Source organism: Chelonia mydas, chromosome 13 (assembly GCF_015237465.2).
Source record: "Chelonia mydas isolate rCheMyd1 chromosome 13, rCheMyd1.pri.v2, whole genome shotgun sequence".
In the NCBI taxonomy this organism is placed as follows: Eukaryota; Metazoa; Chordata; order Testudines; family Cheloniidae; genus Chelonia; species Chelonia mydas.
In genome coordinates, this window is record NC_051253.2 from 40,127,899 (window position 1) to 40,143,917 (window position 16,019).

Genomic DNA, 16,019 nt, shown 5'->3' on the forward strand with positions numbered 1-16,019 from the left:
CTCCTCCTGTAATTAATAGGAAGTTGTGATGAAGCGGGACTGTTCTTAATGTTTCCTCTGAATATTGTGGGCGTGCCTCAGTTTTCCCTATGCAGTTCTTAAGTATCTAGGTCGTGGGGTAAGGGTGTATGATCGTTGCAGCGCCCTAGAGGGCAGGTGTGTGCAAGGGTCTGGACACAGACAATGGCCGACACCCTTTTTCCTGGCAACTGATGGCCTGGGCCCTTCCCCCCTGCAAGGGGAGAGCTAAAGGGTGGGAGAACAAAGGAATCCGGTGACCTCCTGGCCCGGGAAAGGGACAAAGCCCAGAGGAGGGGGGGCTGGAGGGAGTTTCAGTTTGGGGCTGGCTGGGGAGACTTGGTTGCAGGCTTGGTTGTCTGGCTCACTGCCCCCCAAAACGGACCCAGCTGAGGGGTCCGGTTCTCTGCACCTACAAGCTCTGTGTTAGACCATGTCCCTGTCGTCTAATAAACCTTCTGTGTTACTGGCTGGCTGAGAGTCCTGTCTGACTGCGGAGTTGGGGGGCAGGACCCTCTGGCTCCCCCAGGACCCCACCTGGGTGGACTCATTGTGGGAAGCGCACGGAGGGGCAGAGGATGCTGAATGCTCCGAGGTCAGACCCAGGAAGGTGGAGCCGGGTGAGCTGTGTCCTGCAGACAGGCTGCTCCCAGAGAGGAGACTGCCCCAGAGTCCTGCCTGGCTTCATGGGGAGCAGTTCCAGAGCATCGTCCGGGGACTCCGTGACAGAAGTAAATGAACATGAAGTGAGATACCTTGACTGTTGTTGTCGTCGAACTTATTTTCCCACAGACCACTTGAAAATCGCTGGGGGTCTCGGCGGACACGTAATGATCTTTCCAAATATTGCGTGTACCGTTCGCTAATGATTGTAAAGCGCTTCGGATAAGAGCCCTTTGTAAAAAAATGTAAGAAAAGGTGGGGTGAGGGGTGTGGCCAGGAGTTAGGGTGAGGAAGGGGGCTCAGGGTTGGGGGTGCAAGGTCTGGGTGGGAGTTAGGGTGCAGGAGCAGGCTGGGGGTTGGGGTGCAGGGTCTGGCCAGGAGTTAGGGTGAGGAAGGGGGCTCAGGGCTGGGGCAGGAGGTTGGGGTGTGGAGCAGTTCCCTGGGGAGCTCCATTTGGTCCTGAGGGTGGGGGTGGGAATGTGGGGGGGTTCAGGAGTCAGGGCTGGGTTTGTGGGGGTGCTCCCGGCCCCCTGCCCCTGGCGGCTCCCGGGGGGAGATGGGCAGGGGGAGTGCGGCGGCCCGGAGCGCCGGCAAACAGCTGTTCGGGGGCAGGGGCAGCGCTGGGGAGGGGCAGGGAAGAGGCGGGGGAGGGGGGAGCCTGATGCCGGTGGGGGCGGAGCCTGCAGAGGAGCCCCTGGAGCCGGCAGGAGCAGACGCGGATTGACAGTAAAACACGGGGGGGGCCCAGGGCCGGGCAGCTGCGGGGGAGAAGCTTGGTCCCCGCACTCCCCCTACACATACCCCCCCAGGCCCTGCCGTGAGCCGCTCGGGGGAGGGGACTGGGAGCACCCCTATGACCCCAGCCCCCTGCCCTGATTCCTGGACCCCCCCGACATTCCCACCTGCACCCCTGGCACCAAATGGAGCTGCCCCAGGTAAGCGCTGTGCACCCCAACCTCCTGCCCCAGCCCTGAGCCCCCTCCCACACCCTAACTCCCCCCCAGACCCCGCACCCACAACCCTGAGCCCCCTCCCGTGCCCTAACTCCCTCCCAGACCCTGCACCCCCCCCAGCCACCTGCCCTCCCTGTCTCCTTCACCCCCCCACAGCCCCCAGCCTCCTGCCCTCCCTGTCTCTTGCACCCCCCCACAGCCCCCAGCCTCCTGCCCTCCCTGACTCCTCCACCCCCCCCAGCCCCCCAGCCTCCTGCCCTCCCTGACTCCTGCACCCCCCCCACAGCCCCCCAACCTCCTGCCCCAGCCCTGAGCCCCCTCCCGTGCCCTAACTCCCTCTCAGACCCTGCACCCCCCCCAACCACCTGCCCTCCCTGTCTCCTTCACCCCCCCCACAGCCCCCCCAGCCTCCTGCCCTCCCTGACTCTTGCACCCCCCCACAGCCCCCAGCCTCCTGCCCTCCCTGAATCCTGCACCCCCCCACAGCCCCCAGCCTCCTGCCCTCCCTGACTCCTGCACCCCCCCACAGCCCCAGCCACCTGCCCTCCCTGTCTCCTCCACCCCCCACAGCCCCCAGCCTCCTGCCCTCCCTGACTCCTGTACCCCCCCACAGCCCCAGCCACCTGCCCTCCCTGTCTCCTGCACCCCCCCCCCACAGCCCCCCAGCCTCCTGCCCTCCCTGTCTCCTCCACCCCCCACAGCCCCCAGCCTCCTGCCCTCCCTGACTCCTGTACCCCCCCACAGCCCCAGCCACCTGCCCTCCCTGTCTCCTGCACCCCCCCCACAGCCCCCCAGCCTCCTGCCCTCCCTGACGCCTGCACCCCCCACAGCCCCCAGCCTCCTGCCCTCCCTGACGCCTGCACCCCCCCCAGCCTCCTGCCCTCCCTGAATCCTGCACCCCCCCACAGCCCCCCAGCCTCCTGCCCTCCCTGAATCCTGCACCCCCCACAGCCCTCCAGCCTCCTGCCCTCCCTTACTCTGGCAACCCCCACTCCCCCCCCTACTCCATCCCCTGCCCTCCCTGGCTCCTGCAGACCCCCACATCCGCACCTGCACCCCTAGCACCAAACGGGAGCTGCCGCAGGGAACTGCTGCACACCCCAATTCCCTGCCCCAGCCCTGAGTCCCTCCCTCCCCCTAATTCCTGGCCACACCCTGTACCCCAACCCCCAGCCTGCTCGTGCATCCTAACTCCCTCCCAGACTCTGCACCCCAACCCTAAGCCCCCTCCCGCACCCTAACTCCCTCCCAGACCCCGCACCCCCCACCCTGAGCCCCCTCCTGCACCGTAACTCCTGGCCACACCCCTCACCCCACCTTTTCTTACATTTTTTTACAAAGGGCTCTTATCCGAAGCGCTTTACAATCGTTAGCGAACGGTACACGCAATATTTGGAAAGATCATTACGTGTCCGCCGAGACCCCCAGCGATTTTCAAGTGGTCTGTGGGAAAATAAGTTCGACGACAACAACAGTCAAGGTACCTCCCTTTATTTTCATTTACTTGCTATTACTTACAGGAGGAGGAGGGAGAAAACAAGAATGAGAAATGGGGGAGGGGGGGGGAGAAGAGAGAATGATCTTTTTCTTGGCTGGGTCCCAAGGGGGGGCCCCAAAAATGACGCTGATCACAGGGCCCCACTCCCTCTACATCCGCCACTGCCCCGTCTCTTCCGAGGCAGCCTAGCGGGAGTGACAGTCACCTTCGCACTTGCGGGCATGGTCCTGGTTTGTGGTATCGGTGCCCGGGTGGTACACGTGGCAGGTGTATTTCTTGCCCTTCAGCCACTCGTCCTGGGAGACACTGGCTTTGCTGCGGGTGCTGAAGGTGCGGCCGTCGGCGTCCTTCTTGGCAGGGTCGGTGTGACCAGGAAGTTCCCCACGCTGGCCGTTCACCAGCCATTCCACCGTCAAAGGCTCGGGGGAGAAGCCGAAGATGAAGCACACCAGCTGCACGGTGCCTGGCTCAGCGCTGCAGGAGTGGAGGACTTCCACCTCGGGTTCAGAGTTCGGGCCCTCTGGGAGAAGGGTGGCAGGGGTTAGTTTTATGTACAGACCCCCCGCAGCACGGCGCCCCCGACGGAGCCCCCCACTCCCCGCAGCACGGCGCCCCCGACGGAGCCCTCTGCCCCTTTCCCTGCACTGCAGCACCCATCACTTCTCTCGGCGTGGTGTCTCTCTCTCTCCGTCCATCCACCCACCACAGCAACTCCCTCGGCTCACAGCGCCGGGAGGCTCCCATCCTCTCTCCCTGCAGCAGTCACCAGATCAGGGACCTGAGAGACCCCCAACCCCTCCCCTTCCCCCCCCGGGCTGCGCCGCGCCGTCCCTACTTGGGATTTCCGTGGAGATGCTGCGGCTGGTGGGCTGGTGTTGTACGTTGCAGCTATAGGTGTTAGACTTCCAGCTGCTGGACGGGACGGTGACCTGGCTGCTGAGCGTGTAGAGGCCGCTGGAAGGTTGCAGCAGGGAGGGATAGGTCTTCATGCCCGAGGGGGTGACGTTTGGGCTCCACGTCACGGTGACCGGCTCGGGGAAGTATCCTTTGGCCAGGCAGCCGAAGGTGACCTGGGGGGTGGTGCCTTCGCCGATGCAGGAGGTCAGGGGGAAGACAGACGGGGCCGTGGGGCTAACTGCAAAGGGAGAGAGAGCGAGGCCATGAGACGCAGCCCCTACCTCGCTCCATGCAGCACGGGGGCCCTAGCGTGGCACTGGGCCCAGCATTCAATGCCGGGGGAGAGCGTCCCCTAACGGAGCCCCACTCTGCTCCATTCAGCACAGCAGACAGCTTGTGGTGAGACTGTTGCAAGGTCTTGTTACTGTCTGTGTGTAAGTGGGTGCCTGAGAGAGGCTGCCCCCCGTCTTCCAGGTTGTGTCACAGAGTGACCAGGATCAGGGCCCCCAAATCATTTAGTGCTGAACAGACCCTGTCTGTGATTGGGGGCCCCATTACACGGCTGCTGCAGAGAGACACAATGACAGACAGTCCCTATCCCAGGAATTAGGTGCCAAAATGCTCAAGTGGCAGAGAAATTCTCCTTGGAGAAATCACAGCATCTGCAGCTAGAAAACAACCAAGTTTTCTACCAAGGAACTGAAATTGGGGGACACTTCTGGGCTCTCGGAAGAAGTGTGGTACCAGAAACGTTTGGGTCTTCCGGTCTCCAGCTGAAGACATGCAGAAGTTAGACCAGCAATTTTAGCTTGGGTACGAATATTAAATGGTATATTCTCACTAGGCTCCTAGGTTCATTGCTAACATCATCAGTCCCTAGTGGCCAATTAGCAATTCTGTCGCTCAAACACACGTTATTAGAGTCCTGGGAACTCACTTGAGACACTGATAGGAAAGACTGGGACTGTCCAAATCAACCCGGGACATTTGGGCCCTTTGGGTTAGAGTTCGGGTTATCATTATACATAGGGGAGGAGGATTAAGGGTTAGGGTTAGGTGCTGGGGTTAAGGGCTAGAGGTTGCTGTGGTAGAATTAAGGGTGGTGGTTTAATGGTGGGTCAAATACATTTCCACTCTCAAGTTCAATTTTTGACATGTTGTGATTGGATTTCTAGCCAATTTTGTAGGCATTGATCCATCAGATTCCTACCAGTTCTGCTGCCATTTCCCAGAGGCAGTTAGTGAGACTCTGGGGTCCTATCCCAAGGGGCAGTTTGCCACGATGACTCATAATTCTGATGCTGGGATGCTTGATACCCAACTGGAGACATGGAAACCCTAGTGCTCAGAGGGTGAAGGTGGGGAGGTTAGGGTTAGAGCTGGGGTTATGGTTAGGGGTATAATTGGTCGTTAGTACTTGTATCACAGTGTCATACTAGAAAACCTAATCTAGGCTCAGGGACCCCTCGCGCCAGGAGCTTTACAGAGAAATAAGGATGAGGACTTTACTGATCCCAGGACCATTGCAGCCTAAGCAATCTAAAGTCAGGGTTGGGGGCATCAGGTTGGGACGTTAGGGTTAGGCGTTGGGTTTGACAAGACGGTCAGAGTTGGGGAGTAGAGGCTAGAGAGCCGGGGTTCAGGATGAGGATAGGACTATAGGGAAAGGGCAGGGATTAGGGTGTTGGGGTTAAGGAGTTGGTGCATCTGTCCACTGGAGTTAGGGTCCTGGTTAGGGAGTTAGGACAGAGTTGGGGGTCTAAGTAGTTGGGTTTAAGGTTTGGTTTTGGGTCAGAGTTCTGGGGTTAGTTTGGGGGAGGGAAGGTTTTTTACTCTCAGTAGTCGACTGGTTATCACGCCCCCTCGCTCATGACCTTTCTAGCCAGATTCCCACTCAAGAAACACTCATATTCTAACCAATTTAGGCCTCACTTTCTAGATGCCCAAACTTGAGGCACCTTGGGGAGCAGTTACCGGGGTCTGCATCTCCAGTGGGCTTTAGCCGGAGATGTCAGGGCTCGTCCCCCCTGGAAAGGAAGCCCAACGCGTCTCCAGTTTAGTGCGCCTCAAAAACGGAGCCAGCTCAACTCAAAGGCCAAATTAGGAACCTGAACTCTGAGCTGTTGCCCGAAGAGGGGCTGCCAGTTACGTCCAGCCCCAGGCAGCCAAGCTGACATCTAGCTGTGCTGGGAACTCCCCACGCTCGGCCCTCAGCATGGAGCATGAGCACAGAGCTGGTGGAGGGAGGCTGGGACGGCTCAGAGAGACGTGTTCCTGCACTCGGCGAGTTGAGGGTTTTACCTCTGACAAGGGACATGCAAAGGGAAATTTATGCCTCAGTTTAGAAAGTTTTTGGTTGCAAATATTTGCGACTGGGCTAAAGAGAGGAGACAACAAAAGTCCCTTAGAAACAATTCAGCTGTTCCCCCAAACCTCTAGTTTCAGCCCCCCAACCCTGAGCGCCCCACGTCTGCTTATGGCCTTGAGTCCTGACCCCCAGCCACCTGCTAGCCCAGCCCTGGGCTCCCCCCAGATCTGCCGGTGCCTCTCGCTCCCAACCCATAGCCCCTGCTAGCCCCGCTCTGCCCCACTGCCCTGCCGGTGCTCCTCACTCTCAACCCACAGCCCCCTGATATCTCAGCACTGCCCCCCCAGCCCTGCCAGTGCTCCTCACTCCCGACCCGCAGCCCCCTGCTAGCCCAACCCTGGTCACCCACAGCTCTGCTGGTGCCCCTCACTCCCGACCCCCAGCCCCCTGCTAGCCCAGCCCTTCCCCCCACAGCCCTGCCAGTGCCCCTCACTCCTGATCCGCAGCCCCCTGCTAGCCCAGCCCTGCCCCCCTGAGCCTTGCCAGTGCCCCTCACTCCCGACCTGCAGCCCCCTGCTAGCCCAGCCCTGGTTCCCGCCCAGCCCTGGCTCCCACCCATCTCTGCGGGTGCCCCTCGCACCTGACCAGCAGCCCCCTGCTATCCCAGCTTGGGGCTCCCCCACCCAGCTCTGCTGGTGCTCCTCACTCCCGACCCGCAGCCCCCTGCTAGCCCAGTCCTGGTGTCCCCCTGCAGCTGAGTCGATGCCTCTCACTCCGGACCTGCAGCCCCCTGCTAGCCCAGCCCTGGGCTGTCCCCAGTTCTGCTGATGCCCTTCACTCCCGACCCACAGCCCCTGCTCGCTCAGCCAGCTCTGCTAGTGCCCCTCAATCGTAACCTGCAGCCCCTGCTGGCCCAGCCCTGGGCTCGCTCACTACAGTTCTTTCAAAACTGTTATCCCAGCTTATAGGTGGAGTGTGAGAGAAGCACCTCTGTTCCCCTGTCTCTGCGGGAGGCGGGGGGCACAGTCTGGCCTCCCCAGCTTATCCCCATTTATCTCTGATAGGGTTAAAACACCCTCTGCACTCATGTGAGAAGCCAACAGCAGCCACTTTCCTGTAATTCACTCACCATGTTGGGTCGTGGTCCGGCACTGTAGACCGGGGGGTTCTGTCTGGGAGTCCAGCTCTGCTCTGTGGCTGTCGCGTAGCTCTTCTGAGGTATCTTTGCCTGTCAGACATCCCCTCTCCTCCCCCGCAGAGGGTAGTCAAGATAATTATAGATTGAAAACAATAGATGACGCCCACTGGGGAGCTTTCACTGTTACAGCTCGTGAGAAGGTGTGAAAATTGGACAGGTGGGTGAGCCCAGGGGGCTAAAACCGGGGTGAAAAAACAACATTGGTGTGACTTTCACTTGTGGAAACTTCCCCTTTTCAGCCCAAGTTGTTTGTTTGTTTGTTGGTCGGTTTTCCCCAGAGATTCAGCCAGGAAGGTCCCAAAGCTCAGAAAAGATTGAGGCCTCCTGGGGGCTCTTTTTGAGAACCTGCGGTGCGGGAGGGTGAAGAAGACGACTTTAGGGCTGTCCTGGAACTGCGGATAGAACCCAGGAGTCCTGACTCTCAACCACCCAGGATGGATAGATTGATAGTGGGTGTTTACGGGGATAGATAGATGTCCTGTACCTAGGTGCACACAAGTACCATGTCTCCTTCTAGCCATTATTCATTCTTTTAACATCTCCTGGCAGTTTGTCTTTATTATACAAAGGGTCTCTTCTGGTCCTTGCTCCTGTGAAGGTGGTGAGAAGTAGTTGGGTAGTTCCTCGCACCATGACTGGTGGTGGAATGTCCACTGCAATTTGACCTGTTTAAACTCATCAATTCGTGGAGTTTCAGGGCAGAAGAAGGGATAACCAGGATCGGCACGTCCCCCGGCGATCCCTGGCCCAAGCCCCCACCTTCTGGTCAAGCAGAACAGTTAGAAAGAGAGGCCAAAGCTGGCTTTAAGGACTCCGTGTCATGGAGAGTCCACCAGAATCCAGAAATAAGGACTGCAACCCCCAAAATACTGTAAAATTGGGAAAGCCAGCTGGGAGTGAATATTTCATCCTCAGTGAATTTCCCCTGGACCTGTCAGTGTCCCGGAGAGGCAGATTGAAGAACCCAGAATCCGAGGTGTATGGTTTGAAAGATGTGTTTGCACAGAAGGGCAGGGACCGGAGGAGAAAGCGCACGTGTTGAGTTATCTCATCCATCCATGACTCCTGGAGGGCTCTTCCCTAGCTTTAACAAACGGTCTTGTCATCAAACAGAGGAAGGGGCTTAGGGAGCTGGCTTCGGTTCCCAGATCTCCCACAGACTCCCCCTGTCACCTTGGGGAAGCCACGTCATCTCTCCAGGCCTCAGTTTCCCCATCTGTTCAAGAACAGTACTGATGCTCGCTTCACACTGGAGAGCTGAGGAGGGCTGGACTCACATTGTGAGGCGTGTGGGGAATATTTCTGCCTTCTAAAGGACCAGAGTCTCCTTTCAGCATCACTTGTACAAAACCAGAGCGTGTCCACTGGAGTTGCTCCAGGTTTACACTGGTAGATCAGTGGCCTGGTTTTCAGAGTTTCCCCCCTTTTGATGGTTTCTCTCATATTCTTTCTTTTTCCAGCAACCCCCACAACCCCCTCTGTCTTCCCCCTGGTTCCCTGCTGCAGCAAGACCGGCAATGCGCCCCCGGACACCAGCTTGGCCTGCCTCGTAACTGGCTATTTGCCATCACCAGTGGACATCAAGTGGAATTCTGGCCAAGTGACCAAGGGGGTCAAAACTTTCCCAGAGGTGACGATGAGCAATGGGCTCCACACCCAGAGCAGCCTGCTGATCCCCTCTGACAGTTCCCGGCAGGGCGACCCCTACCAGTGCGACGTGACGCATCAAGGCTCAGCAAAGACAGTGTCCGGGAAGTTCCCTCAGGAATGTAAGACATGCGGCGGGGGGAGGAGGGGGCAGCCAGGCTGAGATTTTCAAAGCGCCGAGAGGGTCTGGGAGCCAGTTAATCTTAATCCATGTCCCGTAGGTGCCTTTGGAAAAATCTCACCCTGAAAGAGTGGGGAAAGTTTGGCCCCGTGTTGAAACACACTGAGCCCTGGTGCTTTGTCATTGCAGAACTCCCGCCCAGCGCCCCTCTCCGTGGGCCCTGGAATGAGGCAAACCTCAGGGTGAAATGCACCCCTGGGCAGAGACCTATGTTCCACGAAGGGTGAGATTTTTCAGCCCTGCCTAAAGGATTTAGGCACCCGTTTCCCATGGGAACGTGGCATGTAAATCCCTGAGGCACCTTGGGAAATCTTAGACACGCAGCTGGTCTGAAATGGCACCTAAGCCTCATGCTGCCCTTCTGTACAGGGGAAATCTTCGGCTCACTGCCTTACTCCCTCACCCTCACCCAAACCCAGACCCAGACCCAGACTCCTCCCACCGGGGGGGTAGAACAAAGCCCATTCGCTGCTTCAGTCCAAAGGCCAGGTTTGTTCACACACAAGGACTCAAAGCAAAACCAGTGCAACTCAGAGCACAGTCTCCCAGCCACCCGGGGCCCCCCCAGCGTTCAGCCGGCTGGATGGGGAGCACACCCCCCCTTTCCCACTAGGTCCCCTTTCCTGCATGGTTCCTAGCCCTCCTGCCTGGTCCACATCTAGAGATTTCCCCCTCAGGTGCTTTCCTCAGCACTGAGCCAGAAGCTTTCCCTTATATAGACTGCAGCAAGCAGCCCCATGAAACTCCAATTCCCAGCAACCACTGGCCCTAACGGGGCTACACCCTCTTACAAGCTAGCACTCGCTTACACCTCTTTGTCATGGAGCTGTGTGTGATTCTTGCACTCCGGCTGTTCTCGGGCATCTTTTGAAATGGATACAACCCCAGAGCGGCAAACCTAGGCCTTCTGGGGTCAGAACTTGAACGGGTGTAAATCGACTGATCTCCACGGACGGCAGTGGCCCTGTGCCGACTTACATCAGCTGAGGATTTGACCCTTTTTCCGTAGTCAGACACAGTCAGTCCTCTCCCAGGTTTTCTTCTGATGCCATGTCATGCTCTACAGCGCCACAGTCCCCCTTAAACAGGGGACATTAATTAAGGAAAAGAAGTTCAAAGAAACACAGCTCAAGTTCCAGCTTTGTCCCTGCTGTTTACCAGGGAGAACACACTCCAGCAGCATGTGCAGAAAGAATGCACGGAGGCATTCAGTATTTGCCTAAATGATTTAAGGGCCCTGTTCCCATTTGTTTTAATCCCTTACATGGCTGTGAAGTTAATCCTTAGAGGCTGAATAAAGTACGCAGTGTAAACACAGCACAACAAGGTGGGGTTTTTGCCAGTGCTGGGAGGACTGTAGAGTTAGCACTCTCTTGGGAAGGGGAGTGGGAATCTACAGAGAGTGACACTGGACTGTGTTTTCCTTTGTCATAAATATAAAGGGAAGGGTAAACCCCTTTAAAATCCCTCCTGGCCAGAGGAAAAATCCTCTCACCTGTAAAGGGTTAAGAAGCTAAAGGTAACCTCGCTGGCACCTGACCAAAATGACCAATGAGGAGACAAGATACTTTCAAAAGCTGGGAGGAGGGAGAGAAACAAAGGGTCTGTGTCTGTCTGCATGCTGCTTTTGCTGGGGATAGAACAGGAATGGAGTCTTAGAACTTTTAGTAAGTAATCTAGCTAGGTATGCGTTAGATTATGATTTCTTGAAATGGCTGAGAAAAGAACTGTGCTGAATAGAATGACTATTCCTGGCTGTGTGTCTTTTTTGTAACTTAAGGTTTTGCCTAGAGGGATTCTCTATGTTTTGAATCTAATTACCCTGTAAGGTATCTACCATCCTGATTTTACAGAGGTGATTCCTTTACTTCTATTAAACGTCTCCTTGTAAGAAAACTGAATGTTTTTTCATTGTTCTAAGATCCAAGGGTTTGGGTCTGTGGTCACCTATGCAAATTGGTGAGGATTTTTACCAAACCTTCCCCAGAAAGTGGGGTGCAAGGGTTGGGAGGATTTTGGGAGGAAAGACGTGTCCAAACTACGTTTCCCAGTACACCCAGTTAAAGTTTGATGGTGGCAGTGGAAATCCAGGGTCAAAGGATAAAATTAATTTGTACCTTGGGGAAGTTTTAACCTAAGCTGGTGAAAGTAAGCTTAGGAGGTTTTCATGCAGGTCCCCACATCTGTACCCTAGAGTTCAGAGTGGGGAAGGAACCTTGACATCTCCTCTCTCTGCTCTCAGCATATGGTTTGACAGTGCCACCCCAGGTTTACCTCCTGGTCCCCACCTGCTAGGACAGCGCCACAGAGAGCCAGCTGGAGCTGGTTTGCCTCCTCCTGAGCTTCAGACCCGGCAAAGCCGACATGAAATGGTTGGTGAATGGAAAGGAGAGGAGCCCCCCACCCCGGCCTTTTCCTCTGCAATGGGCACAGATGGCTCCTACATGGGGCAGAGCTGCATGACCATCACCAGGCAGAGCTGGGAGACGGGGGACGTCTTCACCTGTCAAGTGACCCACCCAGCAGTGGGAACAGAGCTCTCCATGCACAACGCCAGCAAGTGCTTGGGTGAGGGGCTACGCCCGTGCATGGTGGGGAGGTGGGGTGGAGAGTTACTCAGAAATCAGCCTTGCCTAAGGGTAGGTGGGACTGAACCTAGACACTAGTGTGATGGGAAACATAGGGGTACCGTAGAGAAATTGATACTGTAGGTGGATGGGAAGAGAAAGAGATATAATGGGGGGGATGGATGAATGGGATGGGTAGTACCAGTGTTCTGATGGAGGTGGATGGATAGATTAGATTAGATTAGATTTTGATAGTCTTTCTGCCTTTCCACATTATTTATGCTGGTCATTGACATCTCTTTGCATTTCTCAGCCTGCCTCAGAAGTTCACTTGACCCAACCATCTACTTAACCAAACCCTCCTATGAAGACGTCATCAAAACTTCTGGTCATGTTACCTGTTTAGTTTTGGGTTATGACTTAGCAGCCAGCAGAATCGCATGGAAAGTGGATGGGCAAGTCAGCTCTGCGGCGAAGACAGAACCCCCCCAAAAAACAACAATGGGACCACCAGCCTGGTCGGTTCTCACCCTGTGTCACTGGCCCAATGGGGACAAGGCACCATATTTACCTGCAAAGTGACCACACCCTGTTCTGGAGAACTAACCCAGGACATAAGCATGAGCAATACAGGTGAGTAGCCTTGGCATGTCAAAGGGAAAGGCAAACTCCAGTCATTGTTAATTGGGATTAGAGGGTGAAACTCACCCCGCACAAGTCCTAGGCAGCCTCCAAGTCCCAGTTAACCCCCCGACAAGAAGGACTTTAGCGGAGCCCAGGCCCTCAGCACAGGGGTGTATTGCAGGTATAATTATTATTTCTCCTATGAATCTTTCATTCTCTATCTCTCATTAATTTCCACTTGCACAGTTTCCCCAGTATTCCCTGCTTTAACATTAATTTCCAGATTCTCCAAGAATTTCACTCCCTCTGCTCCCTGGGATCCAGCGATGTGGCCCGTTAGGGACTTAGTGTCCTATTTGTGACTCTGGTCTGATGTGCATATGTACTTCTTACCTCTGGAAATCAGGCTGGCACTTGTCGCAGGCATCTGGTCTTTCAGGGATATTTCTGATGAGAATCTCTAAGTCTCCAGTGGAGTTAGGTGCCCAAATCCCAGTGAAATACCCAAGGTGTCCAAGTCCCTTAGCCAGCCTTTGAAAAATCTCAATTGTGTTGAATTTTGCTGTGAGCGTTTGAAGGAGGGAAGAGGCTCCATCTGAGTGAGCAAATGGGTTGGTGACCCAATGTCATGATGATGCATGGTGGAAACTTGGGGTGAAGAGGAGATCAGGTTTGGGACACAGGACTAGCTCAAAGCCCCCTGCCCATCTGCGTTACTGGAAAACCAAGCTGAGGATAACGATTAGGATGATGATCTGGAAGGGGATGAAGATGATGTCAATGACAATGAAGAAGGAAATTAAGATGCTGAAGGAGAAAAAAAGAAAGAATGTTAGAATGCTGGAGAAGATGAAGATAAGGAGGAAGGAAGGGAGGTGAAGAAGATGAATATGGTGATGGAGATGAAGATGATGATGTTAAGTTGTTGCCGTTGAAGGTTGAGGATCTGGAAGTTCACTGTGCATTCTGCGAGGAAGGCTTTGGAGTTCAGTTGAGTCTTTGGGTGAAGATCCAGGCTCTTTGAGTTTCAAGGGAGATGATGCTCAAGGGTTGGGTTTTTATTTTGCCTGGTCTAGCTTCACACTTACCCTGAACAACTGCCCTCCCTGGCCCCTTGACACAGAGATAGCTGGTGGATCTAAGTCCGTAACTTAGACAGGCAAACCAAGTCTTATTCTTCTCTTGCCCCTCTTCCTTTTCATTTAGGCATCAGTGAGAAGGAGCCCTCAGTCACTGTCTCCCAAGCCTACCACAAAGACATCTCCGGGAACAGAGTCTCCTTGACTCTCATCTGCGAAGCTAGTGGCTTTTACCCTGAAGAGATCAGCATGTCATGGTTGAAGAATAACTCCCCGGAACTCAAGTCCAGTTACAACCATGGCCCCGTGTCAGGAAGTGGCACTTTCTCTGCCTACAGCATCCTGAAGGTTGAGCAAAGTCAAGGAGAAGGAAATTACACCTGCGTGGTGCATCACCCAGCCATGGAAGAGCCCAAGAGGTTGTGCAAAAGGTGTCCCTCGGTAAGTGGATTCTCAGAGGCAGGTATTAATTTGGGGATGTCCACGTGTGTTCTTATCCCGTCCAGCCAATGGCATAAACAACCACATGACTCCAAGTGAGCCCTGGTGGGGGGAGGCGGGGTGGCAATGAAGGCATCATAATGGAGAAAGAAATCCGTCTTTGGTGAAACCAAGATTTATTGCAACCTGAGCTGGGTGGGAACCTCCGCTCCACTCCAGTGCAGGAGAGTACCCAAGGCATTATCCAGTCCGAAATACCCCAAGTAACGGGGATCCCACCCCACCCCTGGAGGAGATGATTCTGCAGCTTCATAGACCTCATCACCACTAACGGAAATGCAGGAAAACTGTCCTAAGTGCAAGAGGGAATTTAAAGGAGGGTGCAGAATGTAATGTCATTGGGCTGTGATTTGGCCAAGACATTGGAATGGACACTCTTGATCTTGCGGAAAGTTCACAGAGGGCTTTCATGGCAGGGAGGTGGTTCACTGAAAAATTTCTTTCGTTCTTAACCATGGATCCCCCTGGGAGTTGTTTGCTCCACACTTGGACATGGATTCCCAAGGTGGCTGATTCACAATTTTGTCCTTATTGTCCCTTTTTATTCCTCAAATTTGTTGCGGGCACATTAGGAAAGTCTTCATGGATCTGCAGCCATGACAGGCATGCAATTAAAATCTGTTCTCAAGGAAAAGATGAGCTGGGGTGGGGCAGATTCCATATCGGATTCAGAAGCCCATGAATTCATTCAAACAAAGGAGAGAAACCTCTCAGCTCCATTGCCCCACAGTGGGGCTTGGACGTCCACTTTAGAAACTAATCTCATGAGCGACACCATGCATATCCTTCACACAACATTCAATAGAGGAGATTGTCCCTGGGTGCCAGGGCTCCCATCAGCCTGGGTTTCCCTGCTGAGATTTCTAAAGTGATTCGAGGTCTCCCCTCCTCCATTGGCTTGCAGTGGGAGTTGGGGGACTCATGTCCTGAGGGACCACAGCAGAGCACAGGTGTGAAATATAAATGGCCCTTCTGCCTGTGCAGAGGGTAGGGTTTAGGGAACACAAGTTCTGTCCTGAGCCGTGGGTGCAGTGTGGGGTCTAGTGGTTAGAGCAGGAGGATCTGGGTGTCAGTCATGACCATGGGCAGGTCATTTGTCCTGTGTACCAGCTGCCATCTCTGGTAAAGGGGAATAACTGTATTGAGGTCAGGTGGGTCATCAAGCTCATGAATTTCTGGCTGGAAGGACCCAGAGTTGAGTAACCATGGCAAGTCTGTCCCTGGCCATGTTTTCCGCATTGGGGCTTTCTTCCAACAAAGCTGGAGCCCTTCAGATTTGCTCCTGGCACTGAGAGACCCAAATAAGCATAATTGGACCCAGGAATGCCAATCTCTCGGGTGGTTGGAAAATCTCAGCCATTTTCCCCACTGCTCCATAAGATGAGGGTCCTGCCCCTTCTACCAGGGAACCCAGTGCCCTATTTCCACCTCCAGCGACCCTCAGCCCCTTTCCCAAACAGCCCCTGGGCTTTGTGCCCCTGAGAGAGAGGCACTCAGTTACCCACCTAATGCCTGTTGAAATATTTGCTCAGCCCAGCCCTCAACGCTGCCTCCTGCCCCCCACCAGGTGTCAGCAACTGTAATCGACACCCTCTGGAGGTCTCTCTCCTTCCCCCTTCCCTGGAGGACCTCTACATAGGGCAGAACGCCACCATCAGTTGTTTGGTGAGTGGCATGGAAACCTCCGGCAGCCTGGAGGTCTCCTGGAGCCGGGGTAGTGGGGGCCCGTTGGCCGTGGTCTCCAGGGAGCCAGTGCTGCAGGAAGATGGCACCTACAGTGCAACCAGCATCCTGCGGGTGTGCGTGGAGGAGTGGCAGTCAGGGGAGGAGTTCACCTGCACCGTGAAGCACCAAGACATCCCGTCGGCCATTGTCAAGAGCATCC

At 55.3% G+C, this 16,019-nt stretch overlaps 1 protein-coding gene and 3 gene segments (V, D, J or C); 1 reads left to right on the forward strand and 3 right to left on the reverse strand.

Annotated features, from left to right (window-relative positions):
* The window catches only part of LOC102932895, a 489,191-nt gene that overhangs the window by 60,180 nt on the left and 412,992 nt on the right, over positions 1-16,019 (reverse strand).
* Positions 1-16,019, reverse strand: part of LOC102940154 (immunoglobulin epsilon heavy chain-like) — a 1,331,510-nt gene that overhangs the window by 26,005 nt on the left and 1,289,486 nt on the right. The gene's annotated exons all lie outside the window — the stretch shown is intronic.
* LOC119563587 overlaps positions 1-16,019 on the reverse strand; it is a 797,667-nt gene that overhangs the window by 5,973 nt on the left and 775,675 nt on the right. The window contains 1 exon segment of the C gene segment in view: positions 3,338-3,652. Within this exon segment, the coding sequence occupies positions 3,338-3,652 (315 nt within the window).
* LOC119563589 lies at positions 12,271-15,833 on the forward strand. The segment is given in 3 exon segments: positions 12,271-12,563; positions 13,761-14,074; positions 15,702-15,833. Coding segments are annotated over 3 exon segments (579 nt in total).